The sequence below is a fragment of the Dendropsophus ebraccatus genome, chromosome 1 (assembly GCF_027789765.1).
Source record: "Dendropsophus ebraccatus isolate aDenEbr1 chromosome 1, aDenEbr1.pat, whole genome shotgun sequence".
Lineage (NCBI taxonomy): Eukaryota > Metazoa > Chordata > Amphibia > Anura > Hylidae > Dendropsophus > Dendropsophus ebraccatus.
The window spans coordinates 6,651,515-6,677,476 of NC_091454.1; the positions used below are offsets into that span (position 1 = coordinate 6,651,515).

Here is a 25,962-nt window from a genome sequence, read left to right on the forward strand (position 1 = left end):
GACCGGCCCTACAGCTGTGCTGCCCTCAGGCCTATACCGTGACAAGTATAACCCCTGCAGCTGCCTCGGTCATTGCTCGCTCATAACACCAGCACTGCGGAAGTGGCCCCCAGGGGCCAGGGCATCGCATTTTTGGCGTCACGAACAGGATCTACCCGCCACGCGGTGTACCAGATCTACAGTTTAATATCGTCTCCAGAGACTGTGCTAAAATTGCCATGGGAGTTCTGATAACTAAGTCGCTGCACGGCTGGGACTGTACACAAAATGGCCGCTTCTTGCTGTTATTTCTACCTGCGCCATCCCCCAGTGACGAGGGGGTTAACTGCCATGCGGCCGAGAAGCGGGAATTGCTTGGCGCCATTGATAATGACTGTGTCTCTCCTGATTGGCCGGCCGCTTCCACTGACGTCATTGTTGCTGGGCAGACTTTGGAGCCTGATCCTCCAGCCTGGCGCTCCTCCCCTTCCTGCTACAAGTTCCGGACAGTGGAACGCAGGATGGCGGCCTATGAAGAGCACCTGCCTGCAGCCCCAGCGCTTGTGATGCCTACACTGCCTGAGAGTCTGCCTCTGCTCAATCCTGCGTGCCTGCTAATGCCACTACCCTCCGACAGCGATATCAGTTGGGGCTCCACACCACTCTCCAACGGTCCGGACGAAGAGCCTGTCTCCATCGCCAGTATCTCACCGGGACCTGGCCGATCCCGCTCCTCTGATTCTGCCTCCTCCGCAGCAGGGTCCACATCACCGGAGGTCGCTGCGATCGTAATTGGACCGCCACCATTGTTTTCTGTCCCCGACCCTAAGGGGAAGAACTCGGCCAAAGCCTCCATACCTCCGGGCTTGTGGCAGCCTCCCGGGCGTGAGTCGCCGCCCCTTCCACAACGGGTGTTCGGGTGTGAGCCAAAGATCCTGCCGCTGATAGAGGAGATTCAGCAGGCCCTCTCTGCCCTGCCGCCTGCCCCTAAAGCTGCGACTGCCATGCCCACCATTGTTCCCTCAGCTCCCACTACAGCGGGGCAGTCCACAGCAGCTAACACTGCCGCTTCTACAGCCGTGGCTAAAGCTGCCTGCTTCACCACTACGGTTACCTATCATGTGGCCCCCATCATTTCTCCGGTCACCACGGTAACCCCTAGTGTTGTGGTCACTACTGCACCCAGCGATGCTTCTGCTCCAGGCCCTTCACGCTATCGCTATCCGTGGAAGAAGAAAAAGAAGAAGCCTACTAAGGGTCCTCCAGGACATTTCTGCTAAGTATCCACTTCGTTACAGAGACCAGAGCCCTTAAACTGTTTCTGTTGTCTAACTGTTTATTGTTTCAGGTTCCTGCTACGTTTAAGGTTCGTGCCTGGTCCTCCTGACCAAGTTCCCTGTACTAACCAGCCATGAGCTGATGGACACTTACAATAACAAAAGGTTCTCTAGTGCCTGTCCCAGAGCCTTTTACATGTACGATGTCTAATTGCCTAAAAGAGACTCTCCCTAACAGAGACACTTAACCCATTCCTTCCTAATGCACTTTCCTGTGATTGTGTGTTCCACACAGGGTATTATTGCACTTATTTCATTATTGTACTTTTTCTACTATGGCATTTCAGTGTTATCGAAGTCTTTGTATTTCCTCCTCTGAGTAAGCACAAGGTTACATAGATTGCCTCAGAGTAGAGCGCCTCTTTTGTAAAACAGTATATTTTCCAGTGTCTAAGTCAGATAGCTCCTCCTCTGAGTAAGAGAAGTCAGTTTACATATACCTCAGAGAAAGTCCAGTTTATGTAGGAGTGTATTTTCTCATCCAGTCTCATTATTGTCTATATTATCGTATCTATAGCTGGAAAGATTTAGTTGAGCCAGTTCGTATGCAGATTTTTCTCAGATTTTCATTCAGATTTCTCTCAGGTTTCATTCAGATTCATGTGAGCCAGTTCTCCTCAAGACCTCGCAGTATTTGTTGTCTGTTGTGTTTCCCTTCCTTTTTGTTTCCAGTATTTGTTCGCCTCTGTCTTGTCCCAACACAGTAGTTATCACACATAGTCATACCTAATATTCACACTGGTCCATACATATCGCACCTTGGATACCTTTTCGTGTGTTTGGCCTGTGGAGTGCTTGTGTGTGTGATTGAGTGGTATGAAAGGGAGCTCCCCATGTATGTTTGCTTTTATTATTTTGTTCTTTTCTCTTCCAGGTATCCAAGACACTACTCAGACACGCCAAGGTAGTACACAGGTCTTCACAGTTCTCTTTTCCAGTAGGGTAACACATTTAACAGAAAACCTACTGTCTAACTGGCTGGAATATTGAGGGTCACCCGCCAGCAGTTAAGTTGTCCTGGCTTACACGTTAGATGGTTCACGCACTAGCTACCTGGTCGCCAGAGTACGTTAGGCACCCCTAGGTGAAGTCCTGCCACTAGGGTTTCTCATTCTCTCTCTCTTCTCACCTGTGCCTTGGGCGTGGGAAACACACACCTCATCACACTCACTCTCATCATTCATTCCTGTTGTTTGATTGTCCAGTCTATTCATGTTTGCTGCCTTCTAGATTCGCCGAGGTCGGCTCAAATCTGCTAGGGAGGTATGCAGTGTCCCAGAACATGCAGACTACTACTCCTATTATAGCCATTTCTCTTGCTGTGTCAATGCCTGTTCTGGTAAGGGTTTGCACTGCAACTGCTGCTGGTTTTCCCCTAGTATTCTCTGGTGTTGTGCATTTTCATGTGTATTCTCATGTGTTCCTGTGTATCACAGTGTACAGTGGTATGCAAGGCTGTTGATCACGTGACCTGTAACCATGGTTCCTCCAATGGCCGACTAGCTCTGGCCAGGAGCAACCATGTGACCTCCGACTTCCTGCTGACAAGAGAGTTGAGCCCCGGCTTCCAGGCAAGGAGGTTGTGTGGTTCTATCCTCTCCCACAGAAGAGTGACTGAGTCTGCTGCTATATTCAAGTCTTCGGCTGTTTCTGCCTGCTCAAGTGACCGGATTCTTCTCTCTCATCTGGGTGTCATTCCGTTATTTCTCCTCATCGCTGCAAGGATTCACAGCAAGTATTATTCTCAAGCTAATCCACCCAGCAACGCTATTTCTCTCATACTCCTACTCCCATCATCCGGCACGTATTCTCACAGCCTATGCAGCACCACTCCTGCTTTATTTGTCAAAGCCTGCTATATACCCGGTTGCATCCGGACAGAACTGTTGCTACTAGTTACCTCATCTATAATAAAACCGCTGTTTACTGAACCCTGGCATTGGTGTCCACTAACTGGTGCCCTGACTAAGTGCAGCGAAGAATCGCATGCCCATCATCACCCGCAGATTCCTCAGACCGGCCCTACAGCTGTGCTGCCCTCAGGCCTATACCGTGACAAGTATACACCCTGCAGCTGCCCCGGTCATTGCCCGCTCATAACACCAGCACTGCGGAAGTGGCCCCCAGGGGCCAGGGCATCGCAGGTACCACATATAACATAGACATACATTAGTAATCGGACACAATGGAGGCTGATACTACACTGGGAAACCTGTAATTCTAAAATAACCATTAATAATAGAGGAGTATAACTTTAAATAATATGAGCTTATGACTTCAATTTAAAGAAATGAAACAACAAAAAGTCCCTTTTCTTGATGAGAGATATCACTATACACAGGAAACATTGCTGAAGCCCAGGAGGATAGGGAACGGCAGAAGCTGCAAGAGCCGGAAATATAGATAGCAATAACAAGTTATATAAACACAATGACAATATCGGTTTATTACAAGGTATGGAGAAGGATTGGAGAAGACAAGAAGTTCTAATGGTGTGTTTACACAGACAGATTTATCTGGCAGATTTTGGAAGCCAAAGCCAGGAATGGACTATAAACAGAGCAGGTCATAAAGGAAAGACCTGAGATTTTTCCTCTTTTCAAATCCATTCCTGGCTTTGGCTTCCAAAATCTGCCAGTTAAATCTGTCTGTGTAAACACACCTTTAGGCCATGTTCACACTGCATATGAATCCGTCCGTAGAGCGAACTGCGAATATACGCATGTAGTTTTGAGGTTGATGCGTTCGCTTGAAAGTATACACAGTGCACACTACGTATGAGCTTACGGCCGGATCGTATACGGCGCCGTGAAAAATGAACAAGACCATTGTTTGAGGATGGAAATGTTGAAACTCACGGCCGTGGATTTCCATGCGGTCCCGTACGAAGTATTTATTTCAGCCAAATTGAACTTGATTTTTCGATCCAAAAGGTTCTGTGAGTTTTATTGGGCTGGGCGAAGATTTCCAAGTAAATGACCTGCCTCAGATCGCTTCGAAATAAGCTAGGGAAGCAGAACTCTACTACGGGCGTATGCTCGCGGTTCGTACGCATCCGGCCGCATGTCGATTTTTTTTCCCACGCCCGTAGTTTCAGCTGCTCATGTACGGTGGCGTACGAACTACGGACGGACTCATACGCAGTGTGAACATAGCCTAGGCTGGGTTCACAGTACGTATATTTCAGTCAGTATTGTGGTCCTCATATTGCAACCAAAACCAGAAGTGGATTAAAAACACAGAAAGGCTCTGTTCACACAATGATGAAATTGAGTGGATGGCCGCCATTTAATGGCAAATATTTGCTGTTATTTTAAAACTACGGCTGTTGTATTGAAATAATGGAAGTTATTTACTGTTATATGGCAGCCATCCACTCAGTTTCACCATTGTGTGAACAGAGCCTTTCTGTGTTTTTAATCCACTCCTGGTTTTGGTAGCAATATGAGGACCACAATACTGACTGAAATATACGCAGTGTGAACCCAGTCTAAGCTACGTTTACACGGAGCGATAATTCGCCCGATCGTACGATTAACAATTTCGAAGTAACGATTTTTTTTATAACGATCAGCGTTTAGATGGAACGATATATCGTACAGAAAATTCGTTTTGCGATCTCTTAAGCCTATCTCGCACATAGGTAAAATCAGTGAAAGACTGTTTACACGGAACGATCTGCAAATTTTTTTGAGAACGATCAACGACGATTTATTAACATGTTCAAAGATCAAAATGAACGATTTTTAGCTAATCGCTTGATCGTTCGCTGCGTTTACACGGAACAATTATCGCTCAATGCGATCGTTATTGCAAAAATTTGCCCGATAATCGTTCCGTGTAAACGTAGCAAAAGGGTCCATTTACACAGAAAGGTTATCTGACAGATTATCTGCCAAAGATTTGAAGCCAAAACCAGGAACAGATTTGAAAAGAGGAGAAATCTCAGGCTTTACTTTATGACCTGATCTAGGTTTATAGTCCATTCCTGGCTTTGGCTTCAAATCTTTTGCAGATAATCTGTCAGATAATCTTTCTGTGTAAATGGACCCTTACCCTTCATCTTCTGAAGAAAACTATTATTTAGAGATTAAAATAAAAATGAACCAATCCTGAATTTCTTCTACCGCGAGGAATCGATGGATTTGGGGATGATATACCCGATTACAACATAGTAATGTAAAAATAAATGAGAAAACTCCCCAGTTAGGGGGAACTACAAGTTAAACATGAACCATCAGAGTATAATACACCAGGCCAGTAACAGTCAGAATTCTTAATTAAAAAATTTTTATGGACATCTCTAAAAACTTCTACTAGCTCCCACAACCGGAGGAACCCCCGATCCTGGAGCCGCTGTAAGGAGCCGCTGCCCGCTCTTGACACTTGGCACCCGGCCGCAAGGATGCACACCACCTGACGGCGTCCTTAGTAACTATCGATGTAACAGGGCCTCATCACTCCCCGGTCACGGCGCTCAGCTGATTCCCCTCTGTATTATGGCTGACTGGCAGACGCCGCTGACAGTCAGCTCTGTTTCTGTGGGAGGGGCTGTAGTCCCTGCCGCAATCCAGCCCTGGGGCCGTGACTTCAGCCCCTATATAGGAGGCCTATACCTGTGTATCTGGACCTTTGCTTAGTTTCTTTGACTTTTCCTCTGCCTTTTGACTTTGTACCTCGTAGCTCAACTGTTGTGACCCAGTTTGCTGACTCTTCTTCTATTGTGTAGCCTGCAGTCTTCAGGTTGGGGCCGGCCTGTTAGAGAGTCAGGTTCCCCAAAAGGGAGGGACAGATTGGTGGGGGCAGCTTCAGGTCTCACCCTGTTCTGGTGTCTGTGTGTTCCTGACCTGTCATCACTCCCCCCCCAAGCCCTCGTATGCTGATAAAAAAAGTGTAAAAAGTTATAGCTCTTAAGCCCCTATTCCACTGGACGATACAGAGGACCAAACAAGCACAGTCGTTTGCTCCTCATTCCCCGCTTGCTGCCACCTGCCACCGCTATTCTACGCCTCAGCAGTTAGCGGGTGAGTCGGGGGGGTGGGGTGCAGGGAGATGCGGGGGGGCTGCCCGGGTGATTGCTGATCGTCAGGGCAGCCCATAGCATATAGCAGTGTCTGCTGCCGACGCTCCTATTCCACGGAGTGATGGCAGCAGATCGCTGATATATCAGTCGCTTGTTTTTCAACATGTTTGAAAAACAAGCGACGCAACGGTCAGTCAACATGAATGATGTCGGCTGATCGTTGCTCTCTATTCCAAGGGACGATTAGCGGCCGTGTTCGGCCGATAATCGTTCCAAGGAATAGGGCCTTTAAAATGCGACAATGGAAAAAATTAAGAAAATCAGGAGATAAGGGGTTAATTGGCAACAGCTTCTTTTTGTTTTTGTTATCTTGTAACTCTAATAAACTAAAGCCATAGCTATGAAAAGGGTTAACGTGGTGGTTTCATAATGTTCCACACGATGCTGCTGCCGGAACATTGTGTCACAGTGTGTCCTGTCTACTCTTATATGGAAAATGTATATGGGCTCATTGTATTCTAATCAGAATTGGAGAATGTAAAAGCCAGATGCAGCAATAATTTCGTCATGACGCGGTAAAATTAGCACATTTATTCTACATGTCAGTACAAATCCACCAATACTTTAAGCAGTGGCCCTTATCATATGAATAATAACCTAAAGAAACCAGAATTTAGGAGAAATATATGATCATCTTAAAGGATTTGAAAGAAAATCTTTTTCTTTCAAATCAACTGGTTTCAGAAAGTTATACAGATTTGTAATTTACTTTTATAAAAAAAAATTCTCAAGTCTTACCATACTTATCAGCTGCTGTATGTCCTGCGGGATGTGGTGTATTCTCTCCATGTCAGGAACCGTCCAGTGCAGGAGAGGTTTTCTACGGGGATTTGCTGCTGCTCTGGACAGTTTCTGACATGGACAGAGGTGGCAGCAGAGAGCACTATGTCAGACTGGAGAGAATACACCACTTCCTGTAGGACATGCAGCAGCTGATAAGTACTGGAAGACTGGAGATTTTTACATAGAAGTAAATTACAAATCTATATAACTTCCTGACACTAGCTGATCTGAAAGAAAAATTTTTTTACTGGACAACCCCTGTAAATGATGGAGTCTAGAATGCATCACAGAGTTTCCATGTATTCATCAGAAAATGACCTATTGATTAAGTAATGTTTTTACGTTTAAACATTTTTAAGCTTTTTTTGTGATGTTTTTTCCAATTTTCCATGTTACTATTTATATTATAAAATAAACCTATATATCACAGAAGAGCCGCACTGCTGTTTCCAAGTCTGACCTGGGTGCTAGCACGCTGAGGGTTCGGTTCGTACCTCCCAAAAAGTAACAGTCCAGGAGCATCTCGCTGCACTGCCAAGATTAGGTGAAAACAAGTGTAATTTATTCCATAAGGTATATAAGTCAGCTGCGTTTCTGCCCCATCACGGAGACTTTCTCAAGCAAGATACAAGTGAGCACACAAGTCTGTTTATACAAATTACACAGGTGAAAAAAATCACTGCAATTAAAGTAGCAGTTCACAGGTTTTTTTTTATTTGTCCCCCCACTAGGCGCTGGCGCTTATACTCACCACTGGTGATCGGTGTCCCGCGGCGCAACCTCGTTCTGGTCCCACAGCGCCATTCAAATCCGGCGTACACGTCATCTGCTCCTGTGATTGAATGCTGCAAGTCACGCTCTCCCATAGAGAATGCATTGGAAAGCGGGACTTTTGGCGTTCAATCACAGGAGACAAAAGAGGGGTCACAGGAGTGGATGACGTCAGCGTGCACCGGATTTCAAAGGCGCTTTGGGACCGAAACGAAGCCGCAGAACAGTAAAGGTTAGTGGTCAGTGGAAACCACCAATCCAAGGATTAAAATGTAACCCCTTGCAGTTTTTTATTTATAGTTGTACCAGTAGGAGGTACGTGAGATGCAGCATAGCAGGAAATCCATCCACATCTAAGGCGTGCAAGGTGCTCGTCTGATGCCGTTAGGCACCAGTTCACACCCTCCATCCTTGGTTCACACAAACCGCAGTACAGATTGTACGCCTATGCAAACCCAATGGTACGGTCCCTAAAATCGACGTCAGTTAATACCTCTATCGTGCAGGCGTTAGACATTTACCCGTGCAGATTCCCCAAACTAATAGTTCTGCCCCATATTCCTTACCAGCCTCCTACCAGACATCTAGAAGGAAAAGATATGAGAAGAAAAAAGAGAAGCTTGAATACATACCGTATTTTCCTGCGTATGAGAGGACTTTTTAACCCCGAAAAATCTTGTCAGAATTCGGGGGTCGTCTTATACGCCAGGTATGGTCGCCCCATATGGTGGGGGGGCTCAAAAATGGCCCGCATCCCCACCGTATGGAGCGACCATTTATAAAAAAAAAAAAACAATTAACTCCCGGACTCTGCACGTCTTCTTTTCCGGTCCCATTCCCCGGCGCAGGCAGTGTGACGTACACTGGCTGCGCGGGATGCCCGAAGCCCTCCCGAGGAGTCGAGCGTCTAATCAGAGATGTTCAGCTGCTTGGGAGAGCTTCGGAAGAATGACAGAGGCTTCAGGAGGCTCCGGAAGTACCCAAAGCCTCTGTCATTCTTCCAAAGCTCTCCCGAGCAGCCAAGCATCTCTGATTAGGCGCTCGACTCCTCGGGAGGGCTTCGAGCACCCCCGGCGCAGGCAGTGTACGTCACACTGCCTGCGCTGGGGAATGGGACCATAAAAAAAGACGTGCGGAGGTCGGGAACGGGCCCAGGTGAGTTAACTGTTATTTTATTCATTTAGCTGCAGTTAACCCCTGCCTGACCGTAGCAGCACTGCGGTCAGGCAGGGGTTAACATTTTCCGGCGGATAAGGCGAACCCCTGACAATCTGATCCAAAGTCAGGGGTCGTCTTATACGCCCAGTCGCCTTATACGGTAATTTTCATCAAATAGCGCTCAAAACATTGATGCAGTGCACAGAGATCACTCAGTGTTTGCGGGCACAACACCCGACCTTAGTGTTCTGATCATTTAAAGGGATACTTCGGGCTGGGGGGCTTTTTCGCCTATGGCCGGGGAGGAGGTGGATGAGGGCCACGACGTCCACTTACCTCCCCGGTTTCAGCCCCAAATCACACCGCTCCAGTCCGCGCTGCCCGGCCACTTCCTGATCTCTGATGCGGGCTTGAAACGTGATGTTTCAAGTCCGCTCAGCCAGTCAGTGGCAGAGGCGGGATCCCGCGTCAGAGACCAGGAAGCGGCCGGGCAGAGCAGACTAGGGCGGCGCAATCCAGGACCCGCCGCTGGAACCGGGGAGGTAAGTGGACGTCGTTGCCCTCATCCACCTCCTCCATGGCCATAGGTGAAAAAGCCCCCAGGCTGGAGTACCCATTTAAACATTCTAGAGAGGATTTTAAATTTAACATTTAACCCTTTTGGTTGCAATGTGTCAAGTTTACAAAATAATCCTGAGATCTTGCAGTTCTCATTCTTACCACAAGGGCTGAAACTAAGCTGAGACTTCCTGTTGTGTCTGTGGTGATAAGAGGAGGCTGCAGTAAAGTGATCTGTACAGCATTGCAGTGTCATGTGACACCAGTAGATAGAGGAGACAATAGCAGTTCCCTGTGGAATGACCTCTTCAAAGGTCACAGAGCGTGCTCAGTAATGTCTCACATTCATCTCAAGTAGACAGACTCCGTCTATTGTCGTCTATGCCCATGATTGCTGTAAAGCAGGTCACTAAATGCTGTTAGAAACAGTCCAGGCAAGATGGCCGCCCCTATAATAATGTACAAAAAGTGGAGAGAAAAAAATTACAGTCAGAAAATACAAACAGATTGGAATAAAAGAACAAGTTTTAGTATCGGATTCTAATCAGCAGATTCTGATGAGAATTTTAGTTTTTCACCAATTCCTTAGAAAAGTTTACGATTCTCCTTGCCAGCTAATAGACCATTTAAATGTTGCTGTCAAAACTGAGGGCGGTATTTAAAATGTACCTGTCGTTATAACTGTGATATAAAGTAAGTCTGCAATTTACATTTATTTTTATTTTTTTAGTTATCATGGAAAACACGGCACTTCCTGTTTTTTCGGACAGGAAACAGTCAGAAAACAGGAAGTCCTATGTATCCCAGGCCATCTGAGCGCTCACAGAGAGAAGGCAGTCATGTGATTGATGAACACATTGAACCGCGACTCTCTGTACTGTCACTCTCATTCCTGGGTTTAGTCTGTTTTATTCAGTCAGCACAAGTCAGAAAATCTGCCTTCTGGAGACTGGACCTGGATACAGTAAGTATAGCTGTTATAAAGCTGCCTTCTGGAGACTGGACCAGGACACAGTAAGTATAGCTGTTATATAGCAGCCTTCGGGAGACTGGAACTGGATACAGTAAGTATAGCTGTTCTATAGCTGCCTTCAGGAGACTAGACCTGGATACAGTAAGTATAGCTGTTATATAGCTGCCTTCAGGAGACTGGACCTGGATACAGTAAGTATAGCTGTTATATAGCAGCCTTCAGGAGACTAGACCTGGATACAGTAAGCATAGCTGTTATATAGCTGCCTTCAGGAGACTAGACCTGGACACAGTAAGTATAGCTGTTATATAGCTGCCTTCAGGAGACTAGACCTGGACACAGTAAGTATAGCTGTTATATAGCTGCCTTCAGGAGACTGGACCTGGATACAGTAAGTATAGCTGTTATATAGCAGCCTTCAAGAGACTGGACCTGGATACAGTAAGTATAGCTGTTATATAGCAGCCTTCAGGAGACTAGACCTGGATATAGTAAGTATAGCTGTTATATAGCAGCCTTCAGGAGACTAGACCTGGATACAGTAAGTATAGCTGTTTTATAGCTGCCTTCGGGAGACTGGACCTGGACACAGTAAGTATAGCTGTTATATAGCTGCCTTCGGGAGACTGGACCTGGATACAGTAAGTATAGCTGTTATATAGCAGCCTTCAGGAGACTGGACCTGGATACAGTAAGTATAGCTGTTATATAGCTTCCTTCAGGAGACTAGACCTGGACACAGTAAGTATAGCTGTTATATAGCTACCTTCAGGAGACTGGACCTGGATACAGTAAGTATAGCTGTTATATAGCAGCCTTCAGGAGACTAGACCTGGATACAGTAAGTATAGCTGTTATATAGCAGCCTTCAGGAGACTAGACCTGGATACAGTAAGTATAGCTGTTATATAGCTGCCTTCAGGAGACTGGACCTGGACACAGTAAGTATAGCTGTTATATAGCTGCCTTCGGGAGACTGGACCTGGATACAGTAAGTATAGCTGTTATATACCTGCCTTCAGGAGACTGGACCGGGATACAGTAAGTATAGCTGTTATATAGCTGCATGTTCAGCTTTGTTTTACAGTATGATAACAGCCAAAAAAAAATTATGAATATATATTGCAAACTTGCTTTATATAACATCTAGTGTTAATTTAGATTTTGAAAGTTATAACGATAGTGACACTTTAAATGCTGTTAAGCAGGTTTTGTTGGTGGTCTAGTGGGATTATTTGCTTCCCCAGGAGAAGCTGATATGTCATACTTACCGGGTTAGTGCTCTCTAGAGGCTGCCTTTAGAAGTCCTTAGTAATCGACCACAGATTACATGGATCGATGCAGTACATATGTTCTACATTGATTGATCACTATGAGCAATCAGTGCATTGCTAATCGGAGTAAAAAAAAAAAGTGCAAAATTGCGGACTTTTGGTCATATCAAATCCGAAAAACATTGAAAAAAAAAGTCGCCTTTTAAACACGAGGAAGAAAGGTGTAAGAAGATAGACATCTATTAGTAATCAGACAAAATGGTGGCTGACACTACACTGGGAAACCTGTGATTCTAGAATAACTATAAATAATAGAGTAGTATAACTTTAAAGTGACACTGTCTCCCCCTATTGTGCATTCTGACATCTCTACACAGGTGTAAAGGGTAAATTTAGCAGTTTTCACACCTTATTTTATATCATACGTCATGGTGCATGTTTAAGTAAAAAGTGATCTTTTATGAACTGCAGATTGTGTTAAGTGGGCGGGGCCTCGTGGCATTAGCGCCACTTAGACCCGCCCACAACGCCACCGTTGGCTCCGCCCATTGGTGGGCCCACCTAGAGGGGGTGGGGCCTAGACCTTTAGACCAGCCTGTTCCAATGGCTGGTGAGGGGCGGGGCCAACGGTGGTGTTGTGGGCAGGGCTAAGTGACACTAATGCCAAGGGCCCCGCCCACTTACCATAATCTGCTGTTGATAAAAGATCACTTTTTACTTGAACAAGCACCATGACGTATGATATAAAATAAGTTATGAAAACCGCTAAATTTACCAATTACACCTGTGTAGAGATGTCAGAATGCACAAAGGGGGTGACAGTGTCACTTTAAATGATCTCAGCTCATGACCTAAATTAAAAGAAATGAAACTACAAAAAGTTCCTTTTCTTTATGAGAGATGGCGCTATAAACAGGAAACATTGCTGAACCGCAGGAGAGCCGGAACCTGCCCGAGCAACTGGCTATACGCTACCTGATCATATCCTGCTCTGCTACATGTCTGCTTGTAACCTGCTGTCTGCCACCTTAACATCTCTGCTACTGTACCTGAACCTCTTCATCTGTGAGGGCAGGCACATAACAGGGCCGTTTCTAAGTAATTTTGACTATAGCGCGAAGTAATAATGTCCCTGCTATGCCCTTCATATAGTAATAATACCTCCTGTTGTCCCCCTCCATATAGTAATAATGTCTCCTGTTGTCCCCCTCCATATAGTAATAATGTCTCCTGCTGTACCCGCCATATAGTAATAATGCCCCCTTCCCTGCTGTACCCTCCATATAGTCAATGCCCCCTTCACTGCTGTGCCCCCACAGTAACTGCCCCATCCAGATGTGTCCCCATAGTGATAATTAGGGCCGGATTAAAGGGAGGCCACCAGGGGCACGTGTCCCGGGGCCTCCACCACTTAGGGGCCCCCACCAGCAGGAACCCTTGTAGATCGGTGCTGCTTACCCAGGATATCAGGCTATGTAATAGGACCCTAAAACAGTGGGCAGCATAGCACAAAAAGTGCTGTGTTCTCACATTGCCTTATTAACACAAATACAATGTGGGAATACAATCTGATACTTTGTCCTCCCCGCTCCTGTCTCTAGGGTCTGTCATCTTCCTCTGCACTGCAGCCTCTAGTGACCATCCTGTGCGCAACAGAGGAAGATGCTAAGCAATACAGCCAGGAGCAAGGAGGGGCCTGTGCTAAGTCGCCTACAGTAAGCTGCCATCTGTATAGATCGTGGCATAGTTTATTTTTTTATTTGGGGGGGGGGGGGGGGGTTGCCGCCCGGGGCCTCCACCAACCTTAATCCGGCCCTCCTTACCTCAGTACAGTGTGCAGGCACATTATAGCAGGAATGGAGAGGATGGGAAACACAAGGGCTGACAGGAATGAGCAGGGCAGATGTGGGCACATAAATGCAGCACCCGCTGTCCAGGGAGAGAGAGGTTACAGCTAGAGATGACCTCCACAGTCCTGTCCTGTGGGTCAGAGTACAGTGCTGTAGACCCCGCTATGCAGACCCTGTCCCTCACCCACTCCCCCTCCCTTCCAGTACAGGGAGCTTTTAAACCAAAGCAATGCTCTGAAACCAAGTTACAATTTTGAAAAACTGTGAGCTCTTCTTGCAAAAACTCTCAATCCAAGTTACTCTTAAACTGAGGTACCACTGTGTGTGTGTGTATGTATATATATATATATATATATATAAAGAAGGGTCCGTGGAGTCTCAGTTACGAGTCTCAAAACATGGGAAAAGCCAGATATCCTATTGCCAAGGGGGTGCCTTCCAGTGGGGAGATCACTAAACCACCCTGATACGTAGCCCCTTAAATCCCACTCGGTTGCGAGTATTGGAACATAAATAGGGAAATACCAGGGTGGCCCATGTATGTATGTATGTATGTATGTATATATATATATATACATATATATATATATATATATATATATATATATATATATATATATATATATACACACTCTCACCAGCCACTTTATTAGGTACACCATGCTAGTAACGGGTTGGACCCCCTTTTGCCTCCAGAACTGCCTCAATTCTTGGTGGCATAGATACAACAAGGTGCTGGAAGCTTCCTCAGAGATTTTGGTCCATATTGACATGATGGCATCACACAGTTGCCGCAGATTTGTCGGCTGCACATCCATGATGCCAATCTCCCGTTCCACCACATCCCAAAGATGCTCTATTGGATTGAGATCTGGTGACTGTGGAGGCCATTGGAGTACAGTGACCTCATTGTCATGTTCAAGAAACTAGTCTGAGATGATTCTAGCTTTATGACATGGCGCATTATCCTGCTGAAAGTCGCCATCAGATGTTGGGTCCATTGTGGTCATAAAGGGATGGACATGGTCAGCAACAATACTCAGGTAGGCTGTGGCGTTGCAACCATGCTCAATTGGTACCAAGGGGCCCAAAGAGTGCCAAGAAAATATTCCCCACACCATGACACCACCAGCAGCCTGAACCGCTGATACAAGGTAGGATGGATCCATGCTTTCATGTTGTTGACGCCAAATTCTGACCCTACCATCCGAATGTCGCAGCAGAAATCGAGACTCATCAGACCAGGCAACGTTTTTCCAATCTTCTACTGTCCAATTTCGATGAGCTTGTGCAAATTGTAGCCTCAGTTTCCTGTTCTTAGCTGAGCGGAGTGGCCCCCGGTGGGGTCTTCTGCTGCTGTAGCCCATACTGTGTACTGTGCGGTCAGAGATGCTCTTCTGCCTACCTTGGCTGTAACGGTTGGCTATTTGAGTCACTGTTGCCTTTCTATCAGCTGGAACCAGTCTGCCCATTCTCCTCCGACCTCTGGCATCAACAAGGCATTTCCGCCCACAGAACTGCCGCTCACTGGATGTTTTTTCTTTTTCGGACCATTCTCTGTAAACCCTAGAGATGGTTGTGCGTGAAAATCCCAGTGGATCAGCAGTTTCTGAAATACTCAGACCAGCCCTTCTGACACCAACAACCATGCCACGTTCAAAGGCACTCAAATCACCTTTCTTCCCCATACTGATGCTCGGTTTGAACTGCAGGAGATTGTCTTGACCATGTCTACATGCCTAAATGCACTGAGTTGCCGCCATGTGATTGGCTGATTAGAAATAAAGTGGTAACGTGCAGTTGGACAGGTGTACCTAATAAAGTGGCCGGTGAGTATATATATATATATATATATATATATATATAAAATATGTTTCCCAGCACAGGTGTGCCACTAAGTTCTTTATTGCACCTGGGCAAAGTAACTCACTCAGGTTTTCACAGTTGGATGAAGTCAAGATGTACTATGTATTCTTCCCCACTAGGTGTCGCTGCTATACTTATTGTGTGTCTTGTATCGAGCACGGCTGAAGGAATCATTGGGTTAACTGTTGTTTGTCACGTTTGTTTTCTCTCCTATCACAGGTGCAGGTGTTTTCCCTCCTTTCTCTATCCTATCATTCATCTCTCTTCTCTTTTCTGCACACACAGCCCCACCAATGACTAGGAGGTTTAGTTTTACCCCTATAAAAGGGAGGTTAGTTCCTGGTGGGAGGGTATTTTAGTTCAGTCAGTAGAGCAACACAAAAGACACAGTTCCTGCTGCAGTAAAGCCAGGGCCTGGCTCAGGCCAGGACCCTTGTCAGGAGAAAAGGTTCAACACCAGGATTACTCTCAACAAGACACAGGGTAGCATACCTGAGTTAGGTACTGACCCCAGTAGGACAAAGCTACAGTTCGCCTACGTATCCTACTGTAATGCATGGCTATTCTGGGAAATCCTGGGAAGTCTTCTCAACCCAGCGCAGGGACCTGGGACTTATTCTACCCTGGCAGGATGGGTACCCCAACACTAATACGTGAGTATGAGTATTTTCTTCGTCTTTCATTTCTAACTACACTATCCCAGCAGAGTACACAGCTACATCAGTCTTCAAGACACTCCTCTTCTCCTCTCCTCTTACTGAAGCATTATTGATGTATTGCACTGAAGATTTTAAGTAAACGGACATTACTCTGGTTAAGCTGCTGGAATCTGTCTGTCATTCTGCACCCAGTAGCGGATAATAATTGGTCCGTTTCGGGCAGTAGCCCGGGGCCCATGGCCCCCCAGACTTATGCTTTCAGTGGTGTATTATCTCCAGACTACAGTTCAGCCATGATTTGCATAAAAACTGCTGCTTTTTACCGCAATTTTCCAGATAAAGTTTCAGATAAAGGTGTGACAACTACCTGTGCCACTTCAGCCAGGTTAACCAGAGTGCGAGGGTCCACCGAAAGGGGCTCATCTGGTCTGCAAGGACCTAGAGGGCCCATCTGTTGGGCTTGTCGACAATATGGTCACATCACCAGAGAGTGCCCTGTACAGGAGGAAACAGAGCCAGCAGAAACTTCTAACCTTAGTCAGTTACCCTGGTTACCCATGTACCAGGACCTGGTACACTATAGTGGGGTGGCAGCCAGGATGTCGATGGTGCTGGGAAAGACATTGGCTGATTGGGAAAGAGTCCAAGATGGCTGTCTGGATTAACAAAAAGTAAAACAATGGGTGCGGACTAAAGTCTGGCCCCGGCCAGAAGAGCGGGCCTGGATAACTCCAGAAGGCCAGAAGTTACTCAGGGCCTCCTGTGTCTGACTATATACTTAGAGTCAGTATAGCAGTACTGGCAGCAGATTGTTATTCCCATGTTACTGGCACCTGAGGCTGCTCGGGAAGCCCACAAGAGGGGGGCCCACTTTGGGAGCAACAAAACATACAAATGGCTTCAACGGTTAGTGTATTACCCCAACTTGGGAGAGATGGTGAACGAGGCATGTCTCAAGTGTTGTCCCTGTGGACTAAGTAAGAGTACCAAACAGCGGGCTCCTGTGGATCTGCTGGACCCACCATCGAGAAGTACCACTGCATGGGTGCAAAGGGCCTTGCAGGTGGGATTTCAGGGCAGAAGGTATACCTAAGTCAAGACTGAGAGATTCAGAGGAATTTACTTTGTAACAACTTATGGCATTATATTTATGGATGATCCAAATAATATGAGACAGGGAGTCCAATGGAGAGGAAACACATAGGATTATATCATCCGCAAGGAGTCTGATGCGGTGATCTTGCAAACCTATAGATATCTTTGAAATCTCCTGGCTTTACCGAATCACTTGTGCCAAAGACTCTATTGCTAGAAAAAAGATGGTGGGGGAAAGGGGGTGCCCCTGTCGTGTCCCATTTGTATGTGTGAGTGTAGGAAGAGCCATAATAGAGGAAGGGGCCTTGTATTCCAAATTTCATAAGGACACATCCTAAATAGTCCCAGTGGACCCTGTCAAATGCCTGCCCTACATCCAAAGTGAGGAGCAGAGAAGGCATTCGCCGGCGCTCCACTTCATCCTGATCTACTATCCTGACCTACTATATACTGTGAGTACCATGTACAGTCTGTCTGCCCTTCACAAATCTTACCTGATTGGTGTACATTATTTGGGGGATCAGGGGTGTCAGGGGTCTTACCTGGATCGGGCAGGGTTACAATGAGAGCCTTCCACATGACATAATTAGATTGAATACCCTTACTATGTATGGGTTTGTGCACACAATGGAATCCCGCCCAAACACCCGCAGCGGATTCCACAGCTCGCTAGCGGCTGCACGCAATTCCGCTGCTCCCAAAGACTCCATTCTATTGTTAGATTTCGCTGTCCACCTGAACAATGAACCCTCTCAGATATGTCTATTTTATGCGGTCAGTATTCAATGAATAACGGCCGCACAAAAGGGACAGTGCACACAATGGAAAGTGTGGCCCCGGCCGTACTTTCCATTGTGTGCTATGGGTAATTGAAAAGCGGGCACACCTGAATGTACCCACATTCCAATTAACATAAATAGATGTTCACCGAGCAATGCGGCCAACAAAACATCACAGACAGCGGTTGTTGTTTCACATGGCCATGTCAAACAATGGACACTGTCATACCATGTGTGAACGTGGCCTAAGGTTGCTTTCACACTGAGGAAATCTGCTCAGAATTGCACCTGCCTCACTGTCTTAATGTTAAGTATAGGGCGCCTCTGCGGCTCTCTCCTCAAAGAACTGATATGACAGAATTAAGGCAGGCGGAATTCCGGACAGAGCCAGTGGTGGGGATTCCGTTTGGTATTTCTGCCTGATTTCCTCAGTGTGAACGTATCCTTAGGAGTAAGAACTTTCTTGTGGGTTTTAAAATATTCAGTATTAAGTCCATCTGGACCTTGGAATTTGTTGGACTTTAAAGTGTGAATCACAGCTAATACCTCTGCTTCATGGCTTGCTGCCTGTAGTGGTTGAGTTTGATTCTGCGTAAGGGAAAGTCATACTTCTATGCTAATAACTCATGGAGCTGTTTAGGTAATTTAGAAATCCCTGCTGCTGTGGTCTGATTGTATTGTTTTTTATTCTCAGCTGCTCTTGTATGGCAATAATGAGTTTATTTGACCACCATGAACTAAGATAACAGTATTACATCCGAGAGATACTCTCCACCTGACAATGTATAAATATGGAGGAAGCAGGCGCCAAATGAGTGGTCTGCATATTACTACTATTATCCTAATGTGCATTACGATCCTTCTGCGCCATATTGTTCGGTCTATAAAGAGCTGTTACTGAACGTGATGCATTACTGGAGTCAATTGCCACATAATGTGGCCCCCAAAATATCTGATTGTCCACCACAGGTTAGGATTAAAGATTTAGAAGTATAATCTGAGTGATACTTTCCACTTTACTATGCGTATATAAAATACCTAATAGCAGCCATGCTGGATGTGGAATTACCATCAAATGGTTAATTGATTTTTACTTCTCGGAAATATATGAACACCGCCCCATCCTGTGTGATAAATATCCGTCACACCCACTGGGGAGTCCTACATGCTTTACTTTTATTTCTCCCTGCTGCTGTCAGCGATGGCGTCCGCTGGTCTTGGAAGGAACCTGAAATGTTCCATCTGTCTGAAGCTGTATACAGATCCTGTCACCCTGAGATGTGGACATGACTTCTGCCGGGGATGTATTGATCATCATCTCAATAGACAGGACGGGGCTGGAGTTTATTCCTGTCCTGTATGTAGAGAAGAGTTCCTGGAGCGGCTGACACTACAGAGAAACATAACTCTGTGTAACGTGGTGGAGAATTTCCTGTCTACTCAACTGGAGGAGATCACCGGGATCTGCTGCACTTACTGTTTTCCCTCTCCTGTACCAGCTGTGAGATCCTGTCTGATGTGTGAGGCTTCTCTGTGTGATAAACATCTGAGAGTTCACAGCAAGTTACCAAAACACGTCCTGACCGATCCCAGCACTTCCCTGGAGAAGAGGAAATGTTCCGTCCATAAAGAACTCTTGAAATATTACTGCACTGAGGATGCCGCCTGTATCTGTGTGTCCTGCTGTCTGATTGGAGAACACAAGGGACATAAAATGGAGTCTCTAGATATGGCCTCTGGGAAGAAGAAGAAGAAACTGAGAAATGCTCTTCAGAAACTGATGACAAAGAGAGAGAAGACTGAGGAAAGAGTCCGGAGTGTGGAGGAGCGCAGGAGAAAAGCTCAAGAAAAAGCATCTGGAGAAGCCGAGAGAGTCACTGCCCTGTTTATAGACATCAGGAGACGGCTGGACGACCTGGAGAAGAGGGTCCTGAGTGAGATCTCCAGGCAGGAGGAGCAGCTGTCAAAGTCACTGTCTAATGTCATCCAGAAGCTGGAAAACAAGAAGATGATGCTGTCCAAGAACATGAGGCACATTAAGAAGCTGTGTAACATGGCGGATCCACTGACTATCTTACAGGATCCAGACACAGGTGACTTGAGTGATCCTGACGAGGAGGGAGGTGATGAGGACACAGGGGGACATGATGGAGGTGAAGAGGACACAATGGATGTGGGACACGATGGAGGTGATGAGGACACAATGGATGTGGGACATGATGGAAGTGATTACACAGGTGACTCATGTGATTGTGCGGAGGATGGTGATGAGGACACGGGGGGACATGATGGAGGTGATGAGGACACGGGGGGACATGATGGAGGTGATGAGGACACGGGGGGACATGATGGAGGGGATGAGGACACAGGGGGACATGATGGAGGTGATGAGGACACGGGGGGACATGATGGAGGTGATAAGGACACAGGGGGACAGGATGGAGGTGATCGGAGTCTGGAGTTGATCTCACACACATTACACACATTATGTGCTATAATAAGAGGTGTAGATGTAACCTTCTATATACAGGATCCTGCAGACATATTACTGGATGTAAACACAGCTAATAATTATGTGTATATATCAGATGACCTGAAAACTGCAGTTACAACCTCACCTGGTAAAAAACAGAATCGTCCAGATAGAGCAGAGAGATTCCAGGAGTATCCTCAGGTGATAAGCATCAGGGGATTCTCCTCAGGGCGACATTACTGGGATGTGGAGATCAGTGAGCCAGATTCATGGGCAGTGGGGATGTGTTATCCAAGTATGGACAGGAGAGGGGAGCAGGCAGACTGTACTTGTAGTAGCAAGTGCTGGTGTTTACAGGGTCCCCTGGATGAGTATGATAATTCTTATTCATTAATGCATAAGGAAAAGAAGATCAAGGTATGTCACCAAATCTCGAGTAATAGAGTCCGGATATATCTGGATTATGAGGCCGGGCAGCTGTCCTTTTATCTGCTGCGCAACCCCATCAGGCACTTACACACCTTCACCGCCACCTTCACCGAGCCCCTTCATGCTCTGTTACATGTATATGATAGCTCTATGACAATATTGTAAAGGAAGGAGCAGCTGTGTGGAGCCATCATCCCTTGCATAAGAAATTACAAGCTGTTTGCTGGTGGTCCGACCACTCGGACCCTTACTGATCCCAGACCAGGCAACTCCTGACCTCCCTCCAGCCCTCCCTGCTGCACAAGCCTTACCAGTGGGAGCAGATTTATTCATCCAGAGCTACAATTCTAGATATAGATATAAAACAGAAGGTTGTAGTGGTCATCAGCCACCACTAGGAGGCGCTTACAGAGTAGAGTCTTCCCTGGTAAGAAAGTATTATGAAAGCACCTGAGCTCTCTGTAGTGACAGCTGCAGCCGGTGTATATGCAGGGAAATAACATATATAATTTTTTTCTCAAAAACTGATAAATTCCTAGTAAATCTGTTTAAATATCTGTATATGGGAAAATTATTATATTATGGTCACGCTGCTGCCGCTCGCACTGATCTCCTGTTATATTACTGCACAGAATTATTATATTATGGTCACGCTGCTGCCGCTCGCACTGATCCCGCTGATCTCCTGTTATATTACCACACAGAATTATTATATTATGGTCACGCTGCTGCCGCTCGCACTGATCCCGCTGATCTCCTGTTATATTACTGCACAGATTTATTATATTATGGTCACACTGCTCCCGCTCGCACTGATCTCCTGTTATATTACCGCACAGAATTATTATATTATGGTCACGCTGCTGCCGCTCGCACTGATCTCCTGTTATATTACCGCACAGAATTATTATATTATGGTCACGCTGCTGCCGCTCGCACTGATCTCCTGTTATATTACTGCACAGAATTATTATATTATGGTCACGCTACTGCCGCTCGCCCTGATCTCCTGTTATATTACTGCACAGAATTATTATATTATGGTCACGCTGCTGCCGCTCGCACTGATCTCCTGTTATATTACTGCACAGAATTATTATATTATGGTCACGCTGCTGCCGCTCGCACTGATCTCCTGTTATATTACTGCACAGAATTATTATATTATGGTCACGCTACTGCCGCTCGCACTGATCTCCTGTTATATTACCGCACAGAATTATTATATTATGGTCACGCTGCTGCCGCTCGCACTGATCTCCTGTTATATTACCGCACAGAATTATTATATTATGGTCACGCTGCTGCCGCTCGCACTGATCTCGCTGATCTCCTGTTATATTACCGCACAGAATTATTATATTATGGTCACGCTGCTGCCGCTCGCACTGATCTCCTGTTATATTACCGCACAGAATTATTATATTATGGTCACGCTGCTGCCGCTCGCACTGATCTCCTGTTATATTACCGCACAGAATTATTATATTATGGTCACGCTGCTGCCGCTCGCACTGATCTCGCTGATCTCCTGTTATATTACTGCACAGAATTATTATATTATGGTCACGCTGCTGCCGCTCACACTGATCTCGCTGATCTCTTGTTATATTACCGCACAGAATTATTATATTATGGTCACGCTGCTGACGCTCGCACTGATCTCGCTGATCTCCTGTTATATTACCGCACAGAATTATTATATTATGGTCACGCTGCTGCCGCTCGCACTGATCTCCTGTTATATTACCGCACAGAATTATTATATTATGGTCACGCTGCTGCCGCTCGCACTGATCTCCTGTTATATTACCGCACAGAATTATTATATTATGGTCACGCTGCTGCCGCTCGCACTGATCTCCTGTTATATTACCGCACAGAATTATTATATTATGGTCACGCTGCTGCCGCTCGCACTGATCTCGCTGATCTCCTGTTATATTACTGCACAGAATTATTATATTATGGTCACGCTGCTGCCGCTACAGAGAATTATTATATTACTGCTGTAACCAATATGAGATGATCGATGGGATTTTGCTGATATAATTCATATGAAATAAAAAACTATAACAAGAAAACATGGCGTCTGTGTGTCCTGAAGACCTGTGCTGAGAGTGGAGGCTGGAGTAAGCGCAACGCCTGTTATGTACAAACATAGAGGAAGTTTATCAGACATCTGACAGTGATATATTATGCTCCAGCCTTTTCTCTACTATCATCTATCAGTGGAGAGTTGGGCGGCCGCCATGCAACTTAGACAGTTGACCCAATCCGACTAATTGGGCAGCTTAAAGGGGTAATCTCATCTAGTAAAGAAGGCTTCCCAGGTAAGAGGTTCACTGCTCTGACAGTAACTACGGGGGAGCCAGTCTGTTTCTATGGCAGCCAGAGGTTTTTTTTCTCGTTACATGCATGCTGTCCGATTGGCGATTTGATAATAGAGTCTGCTTCAGGCATCAGAGCGCTGATCTTACTGATCAATGCTCTGCAATAGGCTAGCACTGACCAGTATAAGCAATCTCATGGTTAGGTATAATAGTGCCCTAGGGAAACTCAAAAAAAGTTTTAAAAATTTTTAACATTTAAAAAAAATATATATAAAAAGAACCTTGATAAAAAAATGTAATTGCCCCCTGTTCCTATTTTACATATAAAGGCTATGTTCACATTTTGTATTACACAGGCCATTCCATGACCAAGACAGGTCACAGAACGGCTGGTGTCTGAGAAGGTTGTCTGGTGTCCAATATGATCTTTAGCACCACTGAATTTGGATGCGGGCGCATCCCTGCGTGCCAGCATCTGAATTCTCCGCTACTCGCAATGGAGCGTGCGGCCGGACAGCTGCCGCAGAAAACTGACATGTCAGTTTCTCGCGGCGCCGCTAGGGATCGCGGTCGGAGTGTATACTATGTGTATACACTCTGGCCGGGATTCCTCAGAAGGCGTAAGTACCGTAAGTACCGTAGAAATCACGGCCGTGATAGTGTGAACATAGCCAATAAATGTAAAAGAAAATGTAGCATATTAGATGTCGCTGCATGTGTAGCAAATCAATAGTAAAAAAAGAACAGGGTATCGGCTGCAGGAACGTCCTAAATGTGCCCCGGTGGCCCGGCAGACGCTGTTAAACGCTGTTTGAACATAGCCTAAAGCATTTATATTTAGCAAAAAAAAAGTTTTAGGCTATGTTCACACTACGTAAGTTTCCGGCCGTAGCGCGTTCCGTGAATAAGCGGCCGGAGACTTACGTAGTTTGCGTATAATGGAAAGTATACGAAGTACGGCTGCACAGTTCACACTACGTATGAACTTACGCCCGGATGGTACGCGGCGGCGTAAAAAATGAACCAGACCATTGTTTGCGGATAAAAAATGCTGTAACTTACGCCCGTAGCGTAACATGCGGTCCCGTACATAGTGGTGATTTCTTCATTTTTGCAGCTTTTTGTGCCGATCCAAAAGGTTCTGTGGGGTGTCCGGGGCTAGGCGAAGATTTCCAAGTAAAAGACCGCTGTCAGATCGCTACGTAGGGCGCTTGGGAAGCGTAAGTAGACTTCGGGAGTAAGTTCGCGGTCCGTACGTAGCCGGCCGCAAGTAGCGTAAATCTCCGCCCGGAGTTTACCGCGTATATGTCCGGCCGCAAAAATATGCCGGACGTATACGCAGTGTGAACATAGCCGTAGGGTATATTCACACGAACGGACTCGCGAGTATGTAATTCTACCGCCCTTAACCCCTTCTGCTCCCGGCCGGCTCCCCCGCTGTAAGCATACATTACCTTTCCTCGCTGCACGTGTCCAGCTTCCTGCTCTCCCGCCCGGCCAATACGTGGCTGCTGCTGGGCAACACACTGATTGGCCGGGCGGGAGAGCAGGACGCCGGACCCGTGCAGCGAGGACAGGTAATGTATGCTTACAGCGGGGGAGCCTGGCGGGAGCAGAAGGGGTTAAGGGCAGTAGAATTACATACTCGCTGCGAGTCCGTTTGTGTGAATATACCCTTAAAGTAGTAAAATAGTAGAAAAGTTATGTAAAAAGCTGCATAATTTTTTGATCCAATAATATTTTTTTGGCTTCTCTCTATATTTTTACGGCGTTATTACAAAGTACAATTGATTCCACAAAAAAAAAAACTCATACGGCTGTGTACATGGAAAACTTTAAAAAGTTATGGCCATTAGAAAGCAACGAGGGAAAATTAAATAAAACTAAAGATGGCGTTAGTCATGTGACCACACACACAGCCTGTGTCCTCTGGCACACTTAGCAACAGGGTTACCTGACGTCCATGACTACAACATCTTCTTCACCACATGTGTATTCCCAAGTGTAGCCCTACTGTCTGTCTCTAGGTAACAGTGTTGTTGGTAATAAAGTTAAATGTAAAAAAAAAAAAAAAAAGCCCTGAAACTATAGATAATTTTGTTATGTTGTTAATAAAATTAACTGTGGAACAAAAAAAAGCAACCGTTTCTACATAATCTTGTACGGTTGTTAATAAAGTTAACTGTGGAAAAATCAGCCAATAGCTCTATTCTTGTCATGTTAATAAAGTTAATTGTAAAAAAAAAAAAAAACACAGCAAACAACTATCTCCAGATAATCTTGTCATGTTGTTAATAAAGTTACATCTAACCACACAGAGGAGATGGTGAGAGGAATGTAAGAGCGGCCTCTCCACAGATACTGGCAGCCATGACACTGAGACACAGGCCTCTCCACAGATACTGGCAGCCATGACACTGAGACACAGGCCTCTCCACAGATACTGGCAGCCATGACACTGAGACACTGGCCTCTGTTAGGAAAATATTTAAAATATATTATAAAGGGTTAATTTAAGGGTTGATTTAATATGTATTATTGATATATTTATGTACAGTTTGA

At 45.8% G+C, this 25,962-nt stretch overlaps 1 protein-coding gene across 1 annotated transcript; it reads left to right on the forward strand.

Moving 5' to 3' along the window:
- The first annotated feature begins 19,366 nt into the window (after positions 1–19,366).
- Positions 19,367–21,232, forward strand: LOC138771298 (E3 ubiquitin/ISG15 ligase TRIM25-like). Its single transcript, XM_069950910.1, has 3 exons — positions 19,367–19,982; positions 20,058–20,489; positions 20,754–21,232. Exons 1-3 carry the CDS (start codon positions 19,367–19,369, stop codon positions 21,230–21,232), a joined length of 1,527 nt encoding a protein of 508 aa, XP_069807011.1.
- The last annotated feature ends 4,730 nt before the right edge of the window (positions 21,233–25,962 follow it).

Excerpts from the sequence above, each read along its gene's own strand:
- LOC138771298 (XM_069950910.1), top strand. The coding sequence starts at position 19,367 with ATGGCGTCCGCTGGTCTTGGAAGGAACCTGAAATGTTCCATCTGTCTG. Across the intron at positions 19,983-20,057 it reads GACTGAGGAAAGAGTCCGGA|ACATCAGGAGACGGCTGGAC; the intron begins GTGTGGAGGAGC and ends CCCTGTTTATAG. Across the intron at positions 20,490-20,753 it reads CACGGGGGGACATGATGGAG|ATGACCTGAAAACTGCAGTT; the intron begins GTGATGAGGACA and ends TGTATATATCAG.